The sequence below is a fragment of the Balaenoptera acutorostrata genome, chromosome 1, assembly GCF_949987535.1.
Source record: "Balaenoptera acutorostrata chromosome 1, mBalAcu1.1, whole genome shotgun sequence".
Lineage (NCBI taxonomy): Eukaryota > Metazoa > Chordata > Mammalia > Artiodactyla > Balaenopteridae > Balaenoptera > Balaenoptera acutorostrata.
This window is the reverse complement of record NC_080064.1, coordinates 160197747-160222094: the sequence shown is the minus strand read 5'-3', so window position 1 is coordinate 160222094 and position 24348 is coordinate 160197747. Positions and strand designations below refer to the sequence as shown.

Here is a 24348-nt window from a genome sequence, read left to right as displayed (position 1 = left end):
AATGTATATAACTGTGCTTTGATCTTTAATGGGCAGAACAGTCCTCAGAGGTTTCTGAAAAACTGTCTCCTGAGTTATAATCCTCAGATTGTCTTGAATAAAATTTTCTATTTCTTTCTTAGATTGACTATTGATTAATTTTTTCATCAACATCTGCAATGGCATACCATGCAGCAATGAAAATAAATGAGCTACTGCTACCACAACAATATGCATGAATTTCACAAACATCATACTGAGTGAGAGAAGCCAGACACAAAATAGTACCAACTGAGGGACTTCCCTGGTGGCGCAGTGGTTAAGAATCTGCCTGCCAATGCAGGAGACACGGTTTCGAGCCCTGGTCCGGGAAGATCCCACATGCCGCAGAGCAACCAAGCCCGTGTGCCACAACTACTGATCCCGCATGCCACAACTACTGAAGCCTGTGCACCTAGAGCCCGTGCTCCGCAACAGGAGAAGCCACCGCAATGAGAAGCCCGTGCACCGCAACGAAGAGCAGCCCCCGCTCACCGCAACTAGAGAAAGCCCGTGTGCAGCAACGAAGACCCAACGCAGCCAAAAATTAATTAATTAATTAATTTAAAAAATAGTACCAACTGAATGGTTTCATTTACATAAAGTTCAAAAGCAGATAAAACTAACATATGGGATTAGATAGAGGTTAATTTGGGAAGGAAGGTGGCATGGTGACTGGGAGGAGACATGAGGAGGGCTTTGGGGGTACCAGTAATGGTCGAATTCCTGATCTGGGTGGCCATTATACAGGTATGTTCACTGTGTCGTAATTTGTTGATCTGCACACTTAGGATTTGTGCACTTTCCCATAGGTCTGGTATATTTCAATTAAAAAAAAACTCACAGGAAAGGGGAAACTGTTTCAGGGGGATAAAAAAAAGAAGATGGGAAGGGAACAGAAGGCAGATCAAGATTTTACATACAGGTGGCTTAGCTGCGGCAAGATGAAAAGGGAGCAGGGAAGACTGTTGAATGGAGCAGGAATTGTTTCCAGCCCCTGATTGAAAAGTCTCCAGATACATCAACCTTAATTCCCCACCCATCCCTACACCACCTATTGAAAAACGGATCCTTTTGGAAGAAACCCAGTGTTTCCTAGTCTAGCAGTTACTTCTGTCTCCAGGCGGAAAGACTCAGTGTTTGTAGCCAAAATTAGAACCCCAATTTTGACGCTGACATTTCCTCTACTAGGTGCTGTGAGACTTCAGGGCCTTGATGCAAATGTCCCAGCAGCTAAACTGGAATAATCCTGAGTACCAGAGTGGGAGGTGAGGAGCTAGGTTATACACGTTTGCCATCCTTGCCCAAGGGAACTGCCTGCTCCTGTTGTGTGCTGGGGTGTGTGTGTACTTCGGAAAGAGGAAGGCGCAGCCAAAAGCTTCATACCCAGCACTGTGTTCTCTCCCCAGGCACACCTCTACTCCAAAACCCATCCAGGGGTCTAGAGTCATGCTCGAATGCACCCCTTAGCCACTTTCCGGGAGGAAAATGACAGGAAGGAACCACTGGTCACAGGTTCCACTGACAAGAGGGGAAAACCTGGGGGTGGCGGTTCCTTTATGGGGGAGGTCACACCCCCTGCACAAAAACATCCCCAAAAGAACCTGTACTGAGTTTGCGTTAGAGAGGTGGAGATACCCCAGGGAGGAAGTGGCAAACGGCGAAATGGGAACACCCCTCTTTGATCCCATAAGGTGCGTCAGGGAAAGTTGGACTTCGTTTAGGCCGGGACGGAGACATCTCTTCCCATGCTGCCACCAGGATCAGTGGGTCAGAGGAAGCCAGGCTCCCCTCCGCCCCTACCTCAGGTGCTGCGTGTGGGACCACAGCGGTGAGTCTGACCTCTCTTCCCGCCCCTTTCAAGGCTGGGACTTTATTAAGGCCGGTTCCATCAGGCTGAGCCACGCGCTTGGTGGAATGCGGAATCTGGCGGAAGCGCGAGGAGACTAGCCAGCAGGAGAGGAGCTGTGTCCAAGAACAAGGTAGGGACGGTTCTCTCCGGGAACCAAGCGCGGGGTTAAGAGCACGGGGATGGCTGCTTGAGGCCCGGAGGTCAGAGCTGGCTGGCTCCACGGGGAGGTTTCCCAGTCTCCCCGGCTCAAGGAAACATTCAAGATGCAGGGATAGACGTGCACAGGCGCACACGGCTTTAAAGGGCGAGGGAAGGTCCCAGCGCGGCGGGGCGGGCCCGACGGAGGTGGCAAGGCGCCTGGAGCGGGAACCTCGGGCAGCCGGCGGATGGGCGCTGGGACCCGCGAGGCAGCCTCGGGCTCCCGTCACTCCTCGCACTGCGTTTTGCTGGCGCCCCGCCTCCGGGGCTCGAAGCGAAGGAAAGGGGCCAGGCCGAGTCTGAGCCCGCCCCCTCCCCCGCCCCCGATTGGCTGCTGCAGTTGTCCATCCAGAATCTATTTTTGATGGGAGGGGTGCCACCCAGTCTGCCCCAGATCACGTTTGCCCCTAGCAGCCAACCAGTCGGGCCCAAGTGCCCGGGCAAGAAGCGATTGGGGGCGAGTGAGCTCGGCCCCACGGTCCCCCGTCCGGGTCCCCCACCCCCCGCTCGGGAGCGAGGCGGTATATCCTGCCCTCCCTGACCACCTCCCCTTCGTGGAAGCGGAGCGGCGGCCTCGCAGTAACGCAGAGGCGAAATGTAGCGAGCCGGGTGTCGCGGCTGGACGCTCGCCTTGGCTGGGGTTGTAGGGGGCACGCCGGAGGCCGAGGAGGACTGCCGAGGAGGAGTGATGAGAAGAGGGGGATACCTGCACCCCCCAAGACCACGGGTCCCTGCTGCCACACGCCAGGCGCCCCCCTTCCTCCCCAGCGAGGGGCAGGTCAGTCCTGTTGGGTCTAGGGGGTGGGTGGCGAGGGCGGGAGACCTGGAGCGCAGCGCATTTGCTGAGTCTGAATCGGGGAGAGGCGGGAGGGCCACCCAGATACCTCTCCCTCCCGGGGTTTGGGGATACTAAGACGGTCTTTTTTGTCCCCTCCTCAGGGCATCCTGGGTCACTTTTGCTTCTTTCATCCCATGGCCTTAAGCCCATCTTAAGTCTGCGTTACTGGAAGGAGTGGGGTGAGGGACTGGCTTCTCTTCTTTCGAGCCCCCCTTTCAGGTTAGGTGACCTGCCAGGAAGACGGGAGGAGGAGGGAGGGTCAAGTTTTAGCGGACTCAGAAACTTTTCTGGCAAGGGACAGTGGACTCTCTCTTGCTCAGAGGTTTCCTCCTGGATCTCTAGTGAGGGTTTTTGAAAGGACCACAGGACAGTGTTTCAGGAGACTGGAAAAGGGAGTCCTGGTGACGTGAGTGACTAGAAAGAAAACAGTTCCCGTGGGCCAGTTACTGGAGTTTGATCCACCCTTTCCCAAACAGGAGTTGACTAATTGTGTGTTTGGAATACTTAAGGACCTATTCATCTTTCCTAGGGAAATTCTCTTTAAATTTATTTTTTACTTGTGAGAGCTATTCTGGTGAGCTGGGATAGGGTGGGATCAAGGCCTGGGGATTGCTTTAGGCAAGAAAAGTGGGGCCATTACAGCTAAAGAGACATGCATTTGGGAGCAAGTGCATTTTGGCTTATGCTGCTTTGCTTTTTATTTTGCTTTGTTTTATTTACTTATTTATTTGGATGGTGCTTTTGTTTTTTGTTTTTGTTTTTGTTTTTTAAGAATTCCATTATATCCAACTCTCAGTAACCCTGGGGAACAGGGTGAACCTAGAGAACTGAAATGTGTGCATAATAACCAATAGTTTTACCGTCTTTCCCTTCAAACTGAGATAACACCCTTGTCCTATCTGACAAGCTCACAAGGCCAAGAGCAGGGGGAGAGAAGTAGGAACAGAGGCCTGGATCCAAGTCAGTGTCTGAGCTTTCTGTAACACTGTTGACTCTCAAGGGCAGGAATGGGTAGGCCTCTGGCTCTTGGCCTTGGTCTGGCAGCCTTGCCCCATTGCCCAGGAAGTCCTCCCAGTTGTTGTTTTTTTTTTCCTCAGGGGCTGGGGCTTTTAGGGGTCTGGGGACCTTCACTCAGTGATTAAATTCTCCCTGCTTATTTGCCCTGTGTGACTGTAAACAATCACTTTCTACAGCAGGGTGGCTACAGGGAGCTTGTGACTGAATTTGTAACTGACCCCACTGGGAGACCACACCTTAATAATCTTGGGTTCTTAATGGGCATTGAAGAAGGAATCTCCCCCAGGACATCCCTTCCCATCCCCGGTCGCTGAGAAGGCAATGCCAGGGTCTCCTGCACAGCACCTTCCTAATCCCAGGCTGGCCACATCTCATTGCTGTTGACCAAAGTGGTGGCCCCTGCGAGGCAGTGGGTTGCCTGTTGGGAGCATGGCAGGGATAGTGCCCTCTGGGCATCCAGATGTCACAGGGCAGGAATGGGTGATTTAATGAGAAAAGGAAGGCAAATAGCAAACTCTTTATGCCTGCCTTGTGGGAGGATTCTCCCAGTAGGAGCTGTCCTTTGCTGTATCGTAACATCCTCTTTTTCTTGTCTTCTTTCTTCCTACATAAGGTGTTCCATACAGATTCTTGTGACTTTAAGGACCAGGGATTTGGGAAGGTGCAAGGTCTTTCCAGGAAGGAAGGGCATCTCTGGAAAACAGGAGAGAGACAGCAGACAGTGCCCTGGGACCAGCAGAGCCCGAGGAGCTGTGGGAAGCTGAAGGAGCCCAACCAGAGGCGGGGGAAGGAGCCACAGCCCCAGGCCGAGGCTGCCTTCTGAAAGATCTGAACTCAAGCTACTTTAATGAAAGAAGGGCCACCTCAGAGGGCACCCCAGACTTAGCCGGGCTCTTCTACTCTGGATGCCCCTTGCTCTGAGAAGCCTGCACTGAGAACCAAAGAAGTTAAGAGGCCAGAGAAGCTTCCCCCAAGTACAGTGCTGGCCAGCTGGGTCAGGCATCTGCACCCCTAGTGGCCAGCTGCAGAGTCTGGTGAGGAGTTTCTTGCTCCCCTCCAGCTCGTGGCTTCAGTGCTTGATGGGGCTGCCTGTTGGTGGATCAGTTTTTGCAGCGCCTGATAGGAGCGGAGAGCCGTGGGAAGAGGTCCCGCGGCGACCAAGCCTGGGTTCGCCCCAAGACTAAGTTCTTTCCCGAGTTAGAAAGGGAGAGAAAGCAAAAAAAGAGAGAAGAGTTCCCCCTTCTCCTCCTCCCTTCCCGTCATGTCCTCTAAGGCGGAGCCGAAGGACGTCCACCAGCTGAACGGGACTGGCCCTACTGCCTCACCCTGCCCTTCAGATGGCCCCGGGCGAGAGCCCTTGGCCGGGACCTCAGAGTTCCTGGGGCCTGATGGGACTGGGGTAGAGGTGGTGGTGATTGAGTCTCGGGCCAACGCCAAGGGGGTTCGGGAGGAGGATGCCCTGCTGGAGAACGGGAGCCAGAGCAATGAAAGTGATGACGTCAGCACAGACCGTGGCCCCGCACCACCCTCCCCGCTCAAGGAGACCTCCTTTTCCATCGGGCTGCAAGTGCTGTTTCCCTTCCTCCTGGCAGGCTTTGGGACTGTGGCTGCCGGCATGGTGCTGGACATCGTACAGGTAGGACCTGGGGAGGGCAGCTCTTGACCCTGAGCCCGGAGCCACCTTTTCCTCCTGGGAAACTGTCTCTTGGAGCTTTTCTTCCACCTCCCTGTCAGAAGCAGCTGCTGCTTCCTGGAGTACTTTTCCCTTTGGATCGTGTCCTTGGCTTCTTCGTCTAGTTACTTTCTACAGAAGCCTTGAGGAAGCTCAGTAGTCCCAGGGAGGTGGTCAGGGCAGTATTGCTTAACAGAAGCAGAATTGGTTCCAGAGCTCAGGCTTGGAAGAGGAGAGATAGAATAGGTTTGTTGCCTGCCATCCCTCCTGGGCATTTCTGCTGAGCCCAGCTCAGTAGGAGACATTTAGATAGGTCTCCTCTTTGTACTTTCTTTTCCCTTTACTTTGGGGTTTCAAGGATGCCCATAGGAGAAAACTCAGTTTCAAGTTTCCCCTTCATCCCCCTGCTGGGCAGGAATTTGTCCAGCTGCCAAGAGGGTCTCAAATTAAGTGGGAAGGTTCTTAAAGGTATTTTGTGTTGCTTGTCTGCCTGTAACCTTGGCAGGATCTTGCTGGGGAATGGGGGTGGGCACATGCTGTCTGATACATGATTCGGGGGAGGGTCGGTGTTGGTGTGATGAGACATAGAAGTGCTAATTATGTGACATATATGGGGACAAAATATAATCTCTCATGGAATCTCTCAGGAGGACATGGAGTTCAGCATCCCCTCCCCTTTTCCCATCCAACCCTACCAACGATGCATGTGGTAATACAGAGAGTCCTGCTGGCAAGTCTCACCATGCCCTTGTCCCAGGAAACAGGGTGGTTGGTTCTAGGTGGTTCTTTCAATGGTGTCTACCTGGGCCACTTTGACTTGAGTCCTTAGGAGAACACTGCACCTTTGGTTGCTAATGAGGATGGTGTTTATGTCATTCCTGCTCTCTCCCCTAACTTGTTATCTTGGGGATTGTTCCTCATGTCAGGAGCTAGGAAGGCGGGCTTTGGATTCCTCCCCCTGGTAGCTGCTCCTTCTCCTAGTGCAGTGAGTGGAGGTAATGGGAGGAGGAGAAATGAGACCAGGGTAGCAGTTCTCCACCTCTTCCATCCCTTTCCTGTGGCCTTGGTTTTCATTTTAAGAGCTTTCCAGTTCTGGTTTGGTGCCTCCAAAGGGTATAGAACCAGGATCTGGTGGTGACCTGGAAAGGGGTGGTTTTATTTTCTGGATAGTAAGAACGGTAGTGGGGAGCATCTGTTGGACTCTTCTGTGGGCCCATGAGGTAGGAACCATAACCATCTCCATTGTGTAGATAGGGAACCTGTGGCTCAGAGGGATTAGGGAACTTGTCCCTGGTCATCTGACTCAGAACCTATGCCATTAAACTCTATGGCCTTCACCGTGGCCGTGGTTCGCCAATTGGTTAAAGACTCTGGGAGGGGTCTGCTCTCTTTGTCTTTCCCCGAAGAACAGGGTAGACTGGAGTCTGGAACAGCTGGAGTTACATTCTAAAATGAGCAAGAACAAAAGTTCTTAGAGGGCCCCTCCCTCCCCCCATCTCACACACTGAAGAGAGTTCTAGAGGTGGAAAAGACTTCTGACATCTTGCCCGCCTCCACCCCTCACCCATGGTCCTGAGACATTGAGAAACCCAGGTAGGGAATCTTTGGAGCCTGACCAATGTGCCCACAGAGGGCCAACATTTGCCCTCAGTGTGGCACCTAGGCTCACCCCAAAGCTAAGGTCCAGTTGGTATGGATGACAATGGCTGGTTTGTCCTTGTCCCCCTCCCCCAGCCTCCTGCCACAGCTGGTCTGTAGCAGGCCCTGCAGATGGCTGCAGTGATATCATGGCAGGGGTGGGAGCAGAAAGGTCGGGGACCACAGGGAGATTCTTATTCCATATCTAAGGGGGCGAAAGGGGTGTCTGACAATCTCGGATTCAGGAAAAGCAGGCCAATTTCTAAGGATTCACACCGCATTCCCCCTTCACAAGCTAAGATGACCTTCAGTGGGACAGAATCTGGGGCCCTAAGAGGCTGGGGCCATCAGGAGGAGCTGGCTGTAGAGTGTCCCCAGTGTCCCAGAGCAGCTGAGCAGAAGGCCGTGTTGGTGCAGATGTCTCCTTGGTCCAGGGCCCCCCCTTTTTTCTCCACTGCTGCAGAAGCCCCAGTCTCTTCCCCAGGCCCATTTCTCTCTCCTCTTATCTGCCCTCCTCTCCACTCAGCCTGTAGAACCAGCCTCTGCAGTGAGATAAGGGGCTGGCGTACTGGCCAAAAGTAGGAAAAGTTTAAGTGGACTGCAGTCTGCTGCAACTTCCCCACCGTGGCTGAACGTTCCCATAGCATTTGGGAAGGAAAGCAGGACTGGGCCCAGTGGTAGAATTGAAGGGGGTTGGGATCTGGGAGCCTCCATGCTGCAGATGCCCCGCCCCACCTCCTGGTTTGGTCCTAGGCGGCTGCAGAGCATCTCACTCCCCTCTTCTGTCAGCCTTTTGAGGGATGGGGGTGGCAGGAGGTGGTGTGCCAGCCTTCACTGGAATCCCCAGCTGTGTTAAAACAGGTGAGACTCCCAGCTCCTTATCCTGACTCACTACTCACTTGCTGAGGATCCCAAGGAAAGGAGACACCCCCTCCCCGAAATACCTCCTCCTCTGGCTTTTCTTTCCTGCTGCGTATACAGAAGAGTCTACAAAGATGAAAGTGGATGGCAAGCATGGGCTTAGAGAAGTGGAGTGGGAAAGAAGCGTTCCTCTCATGGCTGGCCTGCCCCCGTGGCTGCTGGCATTCCTGGGTAGGACACTCAGGTTCCGCATGTCCATCCCTTTTATCACACTTTATACAGCCCTCTGTACCCAGGTGCTGCCCTGAGGCCCTCCTCCTTGGACACCTAGAGGATGTCTGCAGGTGGTGGGGGAAAGCCTCAGGTGAAGGTTGGGTTTACTCTAATCTAAGCTGACTCAGTCCTCACCCTGAAAGGTAAACTCCAGCCCAACTTCCCAGGTTCTCGCACAGCCTGGTTCTCAGAGCTGCTAAGGATCTTAGTCTTCTTCATGTCCTTGACTCCAGCTTTTCCAGGCTGTGACTTTCTTCCCTGCTGCTGTCTCCCTGGAGGGGAAGAAGGCTCAGGGCAGAACACTCAAAGGCAGGCAGGGGTCTGTCTTTGAGGCCAGAAGAGGTGAGGGATAGAAGAGGCAAGATGGAAGTATCAGGATGAAGTAGCAGCAGGGCCACTGAGGTGCGAGACTTAGGGTGATTGCTCTGAATTGGGATTATTTTTAAGTGTGAAGGGAACTGTCTCATCCCTGACCTCCAAAATATCAGGGACCAGTGAGCCCTCACTCCCCTGTATCCACGGACAGAGAAGGAAAGGGAAGAGGAGCTGCATTTCTGAGAAGCAGTGTCGATGTGTTCTGTCCCCACTTCCCGCCAAGTGCTTCCTGGAACGTGCCCTTTTCCACCCCCAGCAGAGCAGGAAGGTGTGGGTGAAGGCTTGGCTGACTGGTCTGACCTCAGGGGCAGGCACTTCCAGCCAGGATGAACAGGATGGGCCTGAATTAGGCCAAAGGAGGAAGGAGAGACACTGTCGGCGCCTGCCCATTCTACCCACTCCTCACCTCAGGGCAGCCTGCTTCCCGGCCTCTCCCAGAGGGGGGGTGGGGGGGTGGTGTGTGTGTGTGTGTGTGTGTGTGTTTACATACATGTCAGAGGCTCCCCTGCCTGAACTGCGTCTTTGAGAGGCTTTTGTGGGTGAAGAAAGTATGTGTGTAGACATTGGCTACTCTGACCCAAGTGCCAGCTCAGGGCATTGCTGGGTAGGGGCGCAGGGGGTGTGAGGTTCCAGGCTGTATCCTGGCCGGCCGGGAAGACTTCTGCATAGGGCTGTCATTGCAGCCACTGGCTCTTCTTGCCTGTCTGTCTCGAATCTTATCGCTGCTAAAACCCTATCCCTTCTAGGTCCTTGTGTAGTTGAAGGAGAGGGTGCGTGTGAGCTGGGAGACGCAGGGATTTGGGAGTATTTATAGTGGCAGCTGGAGGGGCTTAGCTGAGCTTCATACATTTTTTTTCTTAATCGTAAAGACAAACAATATACCTTACAAACAATTAAGAAAATATTGCTGGCATACTCTTGGAGTATTTCTTTCCGGGCTCCTTCACTCTGCCAATAAGTACACATATTTCACATATGCCTACCTGGAGATCGAAGCTTTTCACAGAGCCTGCGGCTTGGAAGCTGGGAGGGGCAGGTGTTATGCAGTGAGGAGGGGATACGAGGCTGGGCTCTGAGTGGAGCTTCCAAACCACCCTTATGGGTCAGCCACCCTTATGAGGGGCGGGGAGGGGAGCAGAGAGAATTCTTCGTCTCTGGAGCTGCGTGTCCAGTTGAGGCGAGGGAGGAGGAGGCAGAGCTGAGCAAGGCCTTGCCTGCTGGGAGCTGGCGCCCCAGAGCTATGTGCTGGCCTTGTCCAAGAGCAACAGTCCCCGAGTTCCTCCAGCGTAGACGGGGCTCACTGGGGCTGCCTTCTCTTTGGGGGCCCAGGGATGAAAAGGGATTTGCATCCCTCCTGGCTCTTCCTGTGGGTGCCTGAAAGCTCAGCAACTATGGCTGGGGGACAGGGGGTTTCTTTCCCATCCTTAGTTTTCAGAAAGAGCCTTCCCTAAAAAAGTCCTGCGCCTTCCACCAGTGAGGAGCTAGGCCAGGAGCTCAGGTACAGATACGCTCCAGCCCTAGTGAGATGAGCCCTTCCCCTGGGTCCTGGTAGGGACTCCCCCTGCCATCAGCACCTCACACACACCCACAAAAAGAACTCTGACAAGAATCGAGAGGTCCTTGCCTTTATAGGACTCCCCAGTGTCCAGCCTCCCCTGGACTCTAATCCTGGCCTTAGCCCCCTCTGATTTCCATGCTCCTCTTTTTTTTTTTTTTTTTTAACTGTGGTAACAAACACATAAAATGTATCATCTTAACCATTTTTAATGTACAGTTCAATGCTGTGAAGTATGTTCACATTGTTGTAAAACAGATCTCCAGAACTTTTTTATCTTGCAAAACTGAAACTCTACATCCATTAAACATTAACTTCCCTTTTCCCCCTCCTCCTAGCCCCTGGTAACCACCATGCTACTTCTATTTCTAGGAATTTGAATACTTTAGATACCTCATATAAGTGGAATCATATAATATTTGTCTTTTTGTGACTGGCTTATTTCACTTAATATAATGTCCTTAAGGTCCATCCATGTTGTTGCATGTAACAGGATTTCCTTCCTTTTAGGGCTGAATAATATTCCCTTGTTATAGACCATGTTTTGTTTATTCATTCATCTGTCAGTGGACACTTGGGTTGCTTCTACCTCTTGGCTATTGTGAATAATGTTGCTATGAACATGGATGTGCAGATATCTCTTTGAGACCCTGCTTTAAGTTATTTTGGGTACGTACCAGACGTGAGATTGCTGGATCATATAGTAGTTCTCTTCTTAATTTTTTAAGGAACCGCCATATTGTTTTCCATAGTGGTTGTACGATTTTACATTCCATCAACAGTGCACAAGTGTTCCAGTTTCTCCACATCCTCACCAACACTTGTTATTTTCTATTTTGTTTTGTTTTTTAATAGCTGCCATCCTAATGAGTATGAGGTGATATCTTATTGTGGGTTTGATTTGCAGCCTTGCTCATCATTAACTATAGAGTTGTCAGTGCTGGAATTGCCTTTAGGGACCATCTGATCTGGTCCCTGAAGTGTACCTTTTATAGTCAAGAGCTCAAGGCCCTTATAACTCGTCTAAGGTACCCCTGCTGGTCTCTGTGGGAGGATGTTGGGGACAGAGCATGAGGCCCATCCTTGTGGTCTCTTGTGGGAGACCCAAGACTCTCAGTCCACTGCCTTTGCTCATTAGAGCACTTTGCCTCAGTTTCAACTGCAACTAAAGTAGCTTTCAAATAACCAATCCTGGCTCCTACATTTTTCCTTCTTAGCACTAAGGAGTGCAGTGCTCTCTGAACCTCAGTTTCCTCATTTACAAAGTGGGATAAAAATAGCTCCTACCTCACTGGGTTGTTGATAGGATATAATGAGAAAATGCACACAGAGCCTTAGCCTGGCACATGGTGCAGACTTAAAAGATGTTAGCTGAAGAAATAGGTAGGAGAGCCAAGCCTGATGGTCTCAGGGCTGGAATCCGTGTCTCCTGCCTCCCAGTCCAGTGCTCTTCCTTGCAGGGGTACACTTCCCTTTCCTAACTGAGAGATTGGGGCAGGTCTGTAGGGTGAGAGAATGCAGAGGAGGAATGAAAAACCTCTTGCAGACCAGCACTCTGAGGTTTGGGGGGCCACGGTCTTAATTCAGAGCCTGTTCTAAAGGAGAGCTGCTGTGGCTGAGGCCCAGAGCCCTTGGAGATAGATAGAAACCAAACAAACTCTCTAATCTCCTCAACCCCAGCCCCCTGGAGCCCGGTGCTCAACAGCTGAGACAACACCGCTCAAGGCTGAGGCCACAGAGGAACCAGACTGAAGGCAATTTGAAGGGAGATCGCAAAGGAGTTCTGGGGTGTAAGCCAGCCCCAGGGTGACTCAGCTGTGTGGGTCCCTGCCGTCTTCTCCCCCAGCTCCACAAAGCAGGCAGAAGAAGCAGAGACGGGCTAGGGCCTCCTGACTGGAAGGGACCCTCTACGTCTCCCCTGTTCTGGGTGGCAGGAGCGGGGACTTTGTTGTTTGGAGTACCATGGACTTGGTTTGCTTCCAGGGTTCCTGGAGGAAAGGCGTCTGACGTGCTCACTCCCTGCTGATTCCATTTCCTCCTCAAGCCCCTGCTCCCAGACTATCCAGTTGTAACCGAACAAGGGCTCGTGTGCCCACGGCACAAAAAGCCAAACTCTGACAGCAGGTTTGCAGCAAAGTAAAGGCTTACTGCAGGGCACCAAGCAAGGGAGTGGGAGAAAAGCCTCAGATCCACTCCCACTTGGTCTCTGAGTGAGGGGGATTTAAAGGGGAAGAACAAAGAAGCTGGGGTTAATCATCATCTTGTGACATTTCTTAATTGTACTTTTGGGACTCAGGATGCCTGCTGTTTAAGAGTCTATGGTCTGGTGGTCCATGACCCAGGGTCTGTTAGCTCATTTTGACCTAGAGAAACAGCCTGAGTCTGTACGTTAACTACGTTATGATTGACCTCAGCAATCTTAGTCATCTGACTCTGGCTAATTGTTCATTTAGCACAGGATTGAGGTCAGAAGGGACAAGAAAGGGATTAAAGTTTTGGATAAAGACATTAATCATAACCTTGGAACAGGAACTCGCTTTTAGGGGGACTCAGTTTCACGTTCAACCTCGAAGCCAGCCCTTTGGGGCCCTGAAATGCCTGGGTTCTGTTTTCACCTTGCAGCACTGGGAAGTCTTCCAGAAAGTGACAGAGGTCTTCATCCTGGTGCCTGCACTGCTGGGGCTTAAGGGGAACCTGGAAATGACCCTGGCATCAAGGCTTTCCACCGCAGTGAGTGTCCTGGCTGGGAGGAATGGGGCACACAGAGGAGTCCGGGGCAGCACAGAGCCTGACTAGGAGATCACCACAGGCCTTTCTCAACTGCCCAGGTCTGCAGTGTGGGTCTGGGGTGGAAAGGAGTAGGGAGACCCCAGGCTGGTTGTCCTGCTCCTGGGCAGGAGCTCCCTGCCCAGAGTGGTTCCCAGGCTCGGTTTCTGGATGTCCCAGCCATCCTTGGACTCTTGCCCCACCCCCTGCTTCGCAACCCGCCTCGTGACTGTTTGTGCAGCTTTGACAGGCGAGCATCATGCTGGTCCCTCCAGCTGCACAGATGGGGGCCTCCTCTGATCTCCAGCCCTACTCTGCAGCTGGGCAGGAGCAGAGCCAGGCCTTCCCAGCCCCCCTCCCATCCCATTCCCCTTCCCCCATGGCAGGCTGCTCTTCTGTAAGGGAAGAGATGAAGAGGGGCTGCTCATCACTCCCACCTCCCCAAACTCTTAGATCGGCCGTCATGGTTCGGAGACTGAACCAGATACAGGCCCCGTGGGGTGGGAGGCAGGAAGCAGTAAAACTCAGGAGGCCAGGGGAGCCAAGTGGCAGGGGTGTCCGTGCGTGGCCATGAGCCTGGAGAAGGCAGCAGAGAGAAGTGGCAGCCAGCCTAGCCCTCCCCAACTTGCCCTCCTGGCCTATTCCCATGCCTCCTCACTCCTTCCCAGACACTCTCGTGGCCTCCGTCCTGCACCAGCAGCTGACCTTTCTTCCCTAAGATGGCAAGCTGGCTTCAGAGCCAGGGAAGGATCAGGTCATTCTAACCCATGTGGGAATGAGCTGCCCAGGTGAGCAGGGCAGAGCATGGAATCGGCCTCTGCTCAGCGGCTGTCCTGAGAGGAGGGGAGAAGAGGAGGCTGCCTTGGGAGCCCCCTTCCCATCCCCAGCCAGAGGCAGGAGCTCAAGGCTCTTCTGCTCCTTCCCTGTCACCCCAGCCCCTCGACCCTGCTTCACTTTCGCTGGGGGTCATGTCCTGGTCCCAGAGTCTTAGGTCACATGCACTGCCTGCTGATCCAGGCAAGGTCCTAATGGATGGAGCTGCAGGCCTTTTCCAGCCTGGAGCTCCAGACCCTTGTCCTCCCTCTCCCAGGCCAACATCGGGCACATGGACACACCCAAGGAGCTCTGGCGGATGATCGCTGGGAATATGGCCCTCATCCAGGTAAGAGAGCAGGGACCAGAGACGGTGGGGCTAAGCTTCCTCCCTGGTCAGGAATTTGAAAGGCTTAAGTCAGCCCCTGCCGGCTCCTGAGTAAAGCTCCAGCATCCTGCTGAGCTGGCTTCTCCCAAAGGGACTCCAGGAGGTAACCAGGTTTCCCAGGAAAACAGCCAAGATGGGGGGAACCCCAGTATCTACAGTGTCAGTTCTTGGCTTCCAGTGGTGCAGAGGGCTTGTGTCCCCACAGATCAGACTCAGGAGGAGACTCAGGAGTGCTGAAGGTCCTTGACTGCTGTTGTCCCATCCCCCCATGAGGCCACACAGGTTCCGAACTGGGAGTCTTCCCCATTGAGTCCCAGGCCTTGTGTCTGGACTGAAGTCTCAGGCTCTATTGAACCTCCCCCAATCCCCAGAGGAACACTCATTCAGCCAGTAACATGTCCTGGGTTCCTGCAGGGTGCACTACCCAGTACTGGTGTCTGGTGTGAAACTAAATAAACAAAGACATCATTCCAGCCTGGGAGGACTGGACAGGCCAGCCCCGCCTGCCTCCTGGGGCTGCTGAGGGCAGGAAGAGGTCTGGCTAAGTGCTCAGTGACCTCAGCTAAGACGTGCTCTGCTCTCCGAGTTACCACTCCCCTCCTCAGGTGCAGGCCACGGTGGTGGGCTTCCTGGCGTCCATCGCAGCCGTCGTCTTTGGCTGGATCCCTGACGGCCACTTCAGTATCCCACATGCCTTCCTGCTCTGTGCCAGCAGCGTGGCCACGGCCTTCATTGCCTCCCTGGTACTGGGTAAGGAAGGGAAGGGAGGGGCAGGGGAGTAGGAAGGGCTGCCCCAGAGGTGTCAACTAAACCTTCAATCTGTCTTTTTGTTGGTTGATACCCCATTATCTCTTCTTACCCTGCCTGGCCCCTCTCCTTCCTCCCCAGGCATGATCATGATTGGAGTCATCATTGGCTCTCGCAAGATTGGAATCAACCCAGACAATGTGGCCACGCCCATTGCTGCCAGCCTGGGAGACCTCATCACCTTGGCACTGCTCTCAGGCATCAGCTGGGGACTCTACCTGGAGCAGGGTGAGGCTGAGGCAATCAAGGGTGTGACCAGGGTGGACTCCTGGGTGGGATTGGGAGAGATGGTAGTGGGTTTGCACATGTGCAAGGATTTCTTCTATGTTCTTAACTATTTGGTTGGAGCACAGTTTGTAATAAGTCCCTGCCTTAGAGAGATGAGGCTAAGTACTTATCTCAAATTCATGCAGGCAGCAGGAGCAGGGGTGAAAGTATTTGAGAAATATGCTTGGTGCTGTATATTCTTACTTATCTTGGAGGGGTAAGGGGGCAAGGGCAAAGGAAAGGAACTGAAGGCTGGAATCTGCTTGCAAAATGAAGAAGAGGAGGGGAGATAGGGATTTCTGGGGAATCAAAGCAAGAAACCTAGGATCTGATCTGTACCCCTAATAAGTTCAATGTCTGAGGAGATTTCACCTTGGTTTCCTTATCTACAAATGGAAAAGGCTGGCCCCATCTCCCTCCCGGGTTTACAGTGAGCATCAGATGAGGTAATATATTTACTGGCATTTAGTGTGGTGTTACTGTTGATCTGTTGGGGCATTTGCAGGCTGAGCTAAGGGGAGGCTGGGAGCAGGGAGCTACATTGCTCACCTCCCTCCCATCTCTGCCTCTCTCAGATGTCTGGCAATATATCTACCCCCTGGTGTGTGCCTTCTTCATGGCCCTGCTGCCTGTCTGGGTGGTGCTGGCTCGACGGAGCCCAGCCACAAGGGAGGTGTTGTACTCAGGCTGGGAGCCTGTCATCATTGCCATGGCCATCAGCAGGTAGGCTCAGGCCCTTGATGCCCACCCTCCCCCTCCCCCCCTCCCTTCCACAGACTCGATTTTAAGCCCCGGAAAGAGGAAGTGTGGCACAGACCCTAGAAATGCCTTCAACAGTGGATCAGTTACATGTCCTTCCGTAGCAAGTGACAGAAGCCATCTGAAATGGGTTTCATTAGAAAGCAGAACACATTGGCTTAGAGAACTAAAGAGGCACAGCTGGATTCAGGGACATAAATGATATCATTAGGGCCCCAGTATTCTCCATGTCTCAGCTCTGCTTTTCTCTGTGTTGGCCTGCAGCTTCAGGTTTGCACTTCCTTACGCTTACTAATTCCAGCAGGGATTCTTTCTGTCAACAATTCTGCAGAGTCCCATTATAGAATGTCATTGGCTGTCAGCCAGTCATGTGGCTATCCCTGAACCAATCACTGTGGCCTTAGGGATGTGCTGCTCTGATTGGATGGGCCTGGGGCCTCGCCATCATTGGAGCAGTGTCACTCGAACCACAGTGACTGAGTTTGAGAGAGGTGGTTCCCTGAGGAAAAGCCCAGCACTGTTACCAGAAGGGGAAATCACACTGAGCAGGCAGAACAGCAGGCGGCTCCTCTAGCCAACTTGGGAGGTGGGTAAAGGAGACAGCTGCCTGCCCCAGCTTGCTCGGGGTGCTGCGCCGGCGTGTATGTCAGGAGCATCAGCTGGTCTGGCAAGGGGAGGCGAGGACTGGAAGGACAAGGGGCTCCTGGGAGCCACCTTGCTGCCCACGTCCAGATGGACCTGTACCTCTCATCCCGGGGACCGGAACAGAAGCCTTCACTGGTCTTTGTGTCTTGTCTTTGTGTCTGTGTAGTGTGGGAGGCCTCATCTTGGACAAGACTGTCTCAGACCCCAACTTTGCGGGGATGGCTGTCTTCACACCTGTGATTAATGGTGAGGTCTTGGCATTAGCTGCCTAGGGGAAAGAAGAGGGCGGGATCAGAGGATGTGGGGGGCTTTGTATCAGTCAGGGTTCTAGCAGGCAAGAGAGTCCAGCTCAGATAGTTCACGACTTGAACTGCTACTTGAAACTGGTTACTGGAACCAGCGCATGAGCATTGGATGCCTGGGACCACGCAGAGCTTTGGAGAGGGGCTGAGCCAGGCAGGGCCTTGTCCCCTCGGCTATGTCTGACCGCAGGTGTACACTCTGCATTGATGGAGAAGGCAGGCTCCCTGAGTCTGCAGATCCACCTGTGTCCCTCCCTGCACTCTCAGCCGTGTTAGGAGTATGGGGGACTGCCACATCTCCATAGCATGGAGGATGGGAGGAGCCTGGAAGACTCCCTGGAAGGAAGGGTGTCTTTGTCTTCCTTCTTAGTGTCTCACTCTTTTCCTGGGGTCTGGTGAATGGGTCATGCCCTCCCCACTCCCCACCCCCACGTCTCAGGTCTTATGTGTCTCCGCAGGTGTTGGGGGCAATCTGGTGGCTGTGCAGGCCAGCCGCATCTCCACCTTCCTCCACATGAACGGGATGCCAGGCGAGAACTCTGGGCAAGCCCCTCGCCGCTGCCCCAGCCCTTGTACCACCTTCTTCAGTCCCGGTAATGCCAGAGTCCCCACCTCCTAGGTTCACTCCATCACTTCAGAAACAGCTGGGGCCTGCATATGTAGGTTCTCCTTCACTGTTGGGCTGTATGTACCAGCTGTTCTGGAGGGCAGAGCCCAGGCAGGAAGGCTCTCCTTTCCTGGGACACCCTGAGGGATGGGGACCATGGGATGGAGACAGAGAGATAGTCAGCTGTCTGCTGCCCTGGAGTGTAGTGTGGCACCTCCTGACTTTGAAAGGTCCCTTGGAGCCAGTTCTCCTCCTCCCCTCCTCCTCCTCACACCATCTCTCCCCTGGTCCCAGATGTGAATTCTCGCTCGGCCCGGGTCCTCTTTCTCCTCGTGGTCCCAGGACACCTGGTGTTCCTCTACACCATCAGCTGTATGCAGGGCGGGCACACCACTCTCACACTCATCTTCATCATCTTCTACATGACAGCTGCACTGCTCCAGGTACGGACTGGCAGGGGCACGGGGGCGGGGGGCCAGGGCTGCCCTGCAGGGATGGGAAGGGAGGTCCAGGCTTGGCCCAGAAAGAGTCTTCCAACTCTTTCTCTGTGACTGTGTGGCCAGTAAACACTGGACAGGGGCTCAGGAGAACAGGCTGTAGTTCCAGCAAAGTCACTACCATGCTGTGTGACTTTTGCTCAGTTGTTTTACTTCTCTGAGCCTCAATGATACATTTGTAAATTGAGAGGAGTGGACCAGAGGTGGTGGACTTCAGGCAGGTGCCACCCCCACTAGCCTGACCACACAGCTCCATGTGGCTCTGTTCACATGCTGGGGTTCCTTGGGAGATTTCATTTGAATAAAGGGTTTCACAGCTTGAAAACGTGTCAAAACCACTGCACTAGATAATCTGTTGGATCCCATCCAGCCTTGCCATTCTGTAATACTAGGATGCTTTCTCCCTGGCTTTGTATTACCTTTTTTTCAACTTTTTGTTTTGAAATAATTATATATTCTCAAGAAGTTGCCCCCCAAAATGTAGAGAGATCCCATGTACTGATCACCCAGTTCCCTGCAGTGGTAGTAACATCTTGCATAATTATAGCACAACATCAAAACCAGGAAATCAGTGTTGATACAATGCACAAAGCTATTCAGATTGCACCAGTTTTACATGCACTTGTATGTGTGTGTGTGTGTGTGTGTGTGGTTCTATGCAATTCTATCACGTGTGCATTCACGTAACCACCACCACAGTCGAGATACAGAACAGTTCCATCACCACAAGCCTCCCTCACGCAACCCCTTTATAGCCAAACTCACCCTTAGTATCACATTTTCAATTTCTACAGATTTGCTTTTCGAATAGGTAATCACAGTCACATAGTTCAAAAAATGTGTAAGGTTCATAGTGAAACCTCAGTGAAAAGTCTTTTCTCCCCTTTTTCCAGCCATCCAGTTCTGTTCCTCACAGGCCATTGGTGTTATCTGTTTCTTTTTTTTTTTTTTTGAAGTATAGTTGATTTACAGTGTTGTGTTAGTTTCTGATGTACAGCAAAGTGACTCAGTTTTACATATATATATATATATATATATATATATATATATATATACATAAGAATATATATATATATTCTTTTCCATTATGGTTTATTACAAGATATTGAATATAGTTCCCTATGCTATACAGTAGGACCTTGTTGTTTATCTATATCTGTTTCTTATGTATCCTTCAAGTTTATTCTATATTTATGCAAGCAAACATACATATTTTTCTTATTTCCCTCCTTTTTTTTTAACACACATGTAGCACACTATACATGCTGTCCACACCCTGCTTTTTTCACTTAACAATTTATCCTAGAGATCATTCCACACCCGTATGTGAAGAGCAGAACACCCTGATTTTTATGGCTGCCTTCTCTTCTGTTGTATAGACATGCCATAGTTGCATGTAACCAGTCCCCTACTGGTAAGCCCTTATCCATAACTCCAGCCCCTCATCCCCAACTTTAGAAATGTTGTGTGTTAGGACATCTTAGCAAGGGCTGGGCCAACCACAGGCAGTTTCCCCGCGGCAGTTACCCAACTTGCCACGTTCCATTGTGAGTTGGGGTGAAGCACACTCGGTGGGAAAAGGGAAGGTGTATGTGCCGAGGGTCTGTGGCTGGAGGGTAGCCCTTGGCCACGTCGGGAAGGATGAGCCCGGCTTCATTCCCCACTGTGAACACGCTGGGGGACACTCTCACCTCTGCTGTCTTCTCTAGCCTGTGCAGGGCGGGAGCATGGCACTTGATCCCCTCTAAAGGTTCTTCCTGATCCCCTCGCCGCCCCCTCCCAGCCATATGTCCCAGGCCCTGCTCGGGAGGCTGGAATATGGGGACAGCTGTTGCCATTCCCTTCGTGGGACACGTCCCGAAGTCCTTCTGGCCACGCTCTTTATTTGGGATGCTTCTGCAGCTGCTGGCAAGGGTGTGAAGTTATGGGGGGCTGGCCCTCACCCAGGGCTGGGGCCAGGGCCATAGGAGTCCAAAGCAGCTGTGTGTGGGGCAAGGTGGAACGTGAAGGTGCTGGAACTGTAACCTCTGGCTTCCTTGGAGAGAAGACAGGAGAGCAACCAAATTTGCCTAAAAATAGGCATCACTTCTGGCTTCTGGATCCCCCAGTGGCCCTGGTTCCAGCATCTGAGCCCCTCAGGGAAGAATTTGCATACCACAGTATTTACAAAGTACAGTCAGGAGTAAAACCTCCCAAATGACTGTGTTGGAGCTTTACCGTTAGAAACCGTTTCATTCTCACACAGATGCAGTCATTTGGGGATCCCCAAATGTCAGGAATCATGCAAACTATATAAAAGATGCAGGCCAGCCCACTCCACCAGAATATTTTGGACCGAGTTCATCACCAACTTAAAAGTGCGTGTGAATCTTGTTAAAATGCAGATTCCGATTTAGGAGATCCAGCGTGAGGCCTGAGATTCTTCATTTTTCAGAAGCTCCCAGCTGTTGTTGATGCTACTGGTCCTGGGCCCACTAGCAAGGTTCTAATCTAGATCATTCTTAATTTTCTGTAGTAATGGAAGAAAAGCAAGGGCACAGATAAATCAAAGCAGCAGATAATCCAAAACGTCTTTTGAATTGGTATGCACTGTCTGCTTTGTATTTAGCCGACTTATTCTTAATTCTGTTTTGCTAGGACTAATGTTAAAATAAACTTGCATTCTCTGAGCCCACAACAGCAGAATGGGAAGAGTCAGGAGGAAGGCAGCTTGGGATAATCAACTGTTACTCAGACAGCTGTGCCGGCAGCAGCCTCTAACGCTGTCCTTATTCCACTCTGCTCTGAGGACAAATCCCTGTATGAAAATCAAACTCCAACCCCCAGCCCCCTGCCTGGCTCCCAAAGAGGCCAACATGGCAAGAACTGGAGTGACCTGAGGATAGGATGACCCAGAATTAGAGGCAAGAAGGCTGAATTCCTGCAAGCAGTAGGATGTCGATTAGGAATCCTCTTGTTTGGTAAATTTAGGAGCAGAATGTAATGCTGATGTGGGTGACTCCAGGGAGTAGGGGCATCTTCCTTCCCAAAGAACTCGAATTACTCCTGTCATCTGTTCAAGGTGGTCACTGTGGAGGGAAGGAACATAGAGGGGTTGCTGGGGCAGAGAGATGAGCTGTCCCAGCTTAAGGACTGTGGATAGCCAAGCCTTGTGATGCAATGAATGGGTTGATCGCGTGGCTTCTGTCTCCCCCTGGAGAGAGGGGATGGCTGCAGGCTGGGCCCTTCTGTTTCTCCAGGTGCTGATTCTCCTGTACATCGCAGACTGGATGGTGCACTGGATGTGGGGCCGGGGCCTGGACCCGGACAACTTCTCCATCCCGTACTTGACAGCCCTGGGGGACCTGCTCGGCACTGGGCTCCTAGCACTCAGCTTCCATGTCCTCTGGCTCATTGGGGACCGAGACACGGATGTCGGGGACTAAGCCTGGTCACTCAGCCTTCTCTCCACCTCTCTGCACTTTCTGTGTGAAATTTTTTTTGGTTTCTCTTACCCCACCCCACCCCACTCGACACTCCCACCTCTTTCTAGGACTTCACTTTGATACCGAATTCTCATTATTTTCAATGGGAATTTTTATACATTGAGCCAAGTTTGTAGAGCAAGAATTCAGGCAGGACAGATGGACTGAGATGAATAGTACAAGTAGATTTTTGAGACAATCACCAAGTGCAATTTCATGGTGGGTGCCTCCAGGTGAAGTGGATTGGGGCAGGGGTTTCCATCTGGGATCTGGGGACGTTTGGCTTAGCTTTAGCAAACTCAGCCTCTGTGAGTGGGCTCTGGTTTTGGGGGTTTGTCTTTGTTTTCTTTTTTTCTTTTCGGTTGAACAGAGGGATAAATGTCACTCTCCCTTCCCCTCCCACACACACATACTTTTTCTAGAAATGGACCAACTTCAAAGCACTAAGCAGGAGACAGCTGCTCTGGCCCCAAATAATCCTAGCCCTATTCTCTACCCTGCTCTCAAAAAGAATGAGGTGAACTCCTTAAATTGTGTATGTGCTCCTTACCCGATTGCCTGATAAATACCACCAACCCCTCCCTTTGATCTTTTTTCCAATTGATTGTCTCATCCAGGAAGAAATGAGCAGTGGCCTGGTCTCCCTGTTGACCCATGTCTACCCATAGTTTGCCAAGATCTACATCCTCCCTGGGCCCAGAGAACTGATTATCTCTGTTCAACCTTTATCTCTAATTGTTTCCAAGCACGACCTTTCCCAGAGCTTGCCGGGTTGGGTTCCAAGATTAGGGACGGAGAATGGGTATGTGGAAAATGGTTGGGAGGTTGAGGGCAACCAGGGGTGTTTCACTGCTGCTGTCTCTCCTGAAGACATAATCACGTGGTCACCTTAGACCCTGTCGCTTCCTGAAATCACTCATTCTTTCATGCCATGGAGGTCAGTTTTCCTCTCTTGGCTTCTGCCCACATTCATCATTCATTCACTCATTCATTCATTCATTCATTTATTCAGCAAATACACAGCCTCCCCAAGAGGAGGTCGTCTGCAGGCACAGTCTGAAACATTTGTTGAGCGCTATTTATTGAGTGCCTACTACGTGTTAGGTCCTGTTTGCACAGGCACTGACTAGCCAGCGGTAAGGGAAACACGGTTCTAACCTCGCCTCGTTCCTAGATATAAAGGCCATGTGCCCTTTTCAATCTGGCAGAGAAAGTTTCCTCGCTGTATTTCCATCTTTGTCACTGAGCCAGGTTCCGCCTCTAGATTCCAATCCTAGATCCCACTTCCGCACAACACTGACCACGGCTAGAGCCCCTAGCCCCATTGCTCAGCCACTGTTGATTTCCCTAAACTCCCCTTACCCTCCCTTCCCTCCATCTCCTCACCAGCCACCCAAAAGAGGATTCAGAACTAGAAGGCTGGATATCAACCGACTGCTTCCACTTTTCTCTGCCCAGCACAAGACTGGGAGAACACTGGAGTCTCTGCATCTTCCCCACACGTTACCGTGAACAGATCAGGATTCTGTTGTCCACACTCACATGTGTACAAATCTGGGCATTTGGATGCAGGTTTTTTCTAGCCTGTCTATCCACAGCTTCCCCTTAAGCCCTCCCCTCTGTAGCCTAAAGGGCCCATCTCCAGGGGAAGACTAGGCAGTGACCCTGACTCTTACCACTACGATGCCTCATCCCAGGAACTTGCCCTTTACCACCAGAGACTTTTCTCTCCCTCCATTTCCACCCAGGCCACCTTCCAGAGCCTAGAACCTTAGAATTGGAATCGTAGAGGTTATCTAGCTGGGGTTGTGTCCAGCAGAGTTTATTAACACCAGCCTGGCCTTGTTCCTGCTCTTCCTCAGGCCTTCTTTCGTCTTGTCCTCCACCTCCAAACCCATTTGCACACAGACTCTTGTACAGGCAGCAAAACCAACTCCTCCGCCCCTGAGGCTGTGCCCCTGTGGTCTGCAGTCACCCCTGCCCCAGTCACCCCCCACCCCTTCCTCATCTCTGGAGTTCAGCCAGGCTGCCCTGGGGGATTCCAGAGTGTCCTTTGCCACAAAAGCAAGAAGGTAGGTGTGCCCCAAGCCCTGCGTGTGTGAGCAGAGGGAGGACTGCAGGGTGAGAGGGAAAGAAAATGAACTTCATGACTTTCGTGGAAGATCCATTTCTTTTCCCCCGATTGCACAAACTGCATGGACTTTTGGCCCGGCTGTGAGGAGCAACATTGGTTTACTCTTATATCCTTAAAAAGTTACAGAACTGTGTCCTATGACAATTATTTATAGTGACTATAACTGAATTGACAAATGTCAACGTAACTGATAAATTATATTTGGTAAAATAAAGAGGACGTTTATTTAGGTGGCTGGTGGTTCCTGTGTGTCTCATCAAAAAGCAGCTTCCACTGTTTCTTTGGGCCCCCTCTGTAGTCCCACCCCCTCCTCGCACAGAAGTGGAGAGGGGCCAGAGTGCGACGAGAAATATCTCTTAAATGCAGAGATGCGTGATAGAAAACATCAGCCATTTATTGAGAAGCAATCAGTGCTGCTCTGGGACATATTCCAGAAGCCTTACTCTGTCCTTGCTCTCCACACACTGACTCAGCCTCGGTTGGGGTATTGTGCAAAGGGTGCAAGCACCTATGGGTTAAGATTCCTTCCCGCCAGAGGTTTATAATCTGCTTGGGTCAAATAATAATAGCCATTCTTTGCTGAGTACTTGCACGTGCTTTCA

General features: G+C 51.9%; 2 protein-coding genes across 4 annotated transcripts in view; both read left to right on the top strand.

Annotated features, from left to right (window-relative positions):
* Window positions 1–698, top strand: part of PM20D1 (peptidase M20 domain containing 1) — a 33231-nt gene extending 32533 nt beyond the window's left edge. The window contains exon 13 of the mRNA XM_057531630.1: window positions 123–698. Coding sequence (XP_057387613.1) covers window positions 123–138 — 16 coding nt within the window. The 3' untranslated portion in view covers window positions 139–698. The remainder of the gene's footprint in view (window positions 1–122) is intronic.
* Window positions 699–1941: 1243 nt separating this feature from the next.
* On the top strand, window positions 1942–23975 carry SLC41A1 (solute carrier family 41 member 1). Of its 3 annotated transcripts, none has more exons than XM_057558703.1 (11): window positions 1942–2000; window positions 4537–5559; window positions 12920–13027; window positions 14154–14225; window positions 14870–15014; window positions 15153–15299; window positions 15914–16061; window positions 16909–16988; window positions 17503–17637; window positions 17946–18094; window positions 21388–23975. In XM_057558703.1, exons 2-11 carry the CDS (start codon window positions 5185–5187, stop codon window positions 21571–21573), a joined length of 1545 nt encoding a protein of 514 aa, XP_057414686.1. In that variant the 5' UTR covers window positions 1942–2000; window positions 4537–5184; the 3' UTR covers window positions 21574–23975. The 3 variants fall into 3 exon arrangements, with proteins under 3 accessions (XP_057414686.1, XP_007182876.2, XP_057414690.1); XM_007182814.2 differs by lacking the exon at window positions 1942–2000 and adding an exon at window positions 2467–2846; XM_057558707.1 differs by lacking the exons at window positions 1942–2000; window positions 4537–5559 and adding an exon at window positions 2467–2846.
* The last annotated feature ends 373 nt before the right edge of the window (window positions 23976–24348 follow it).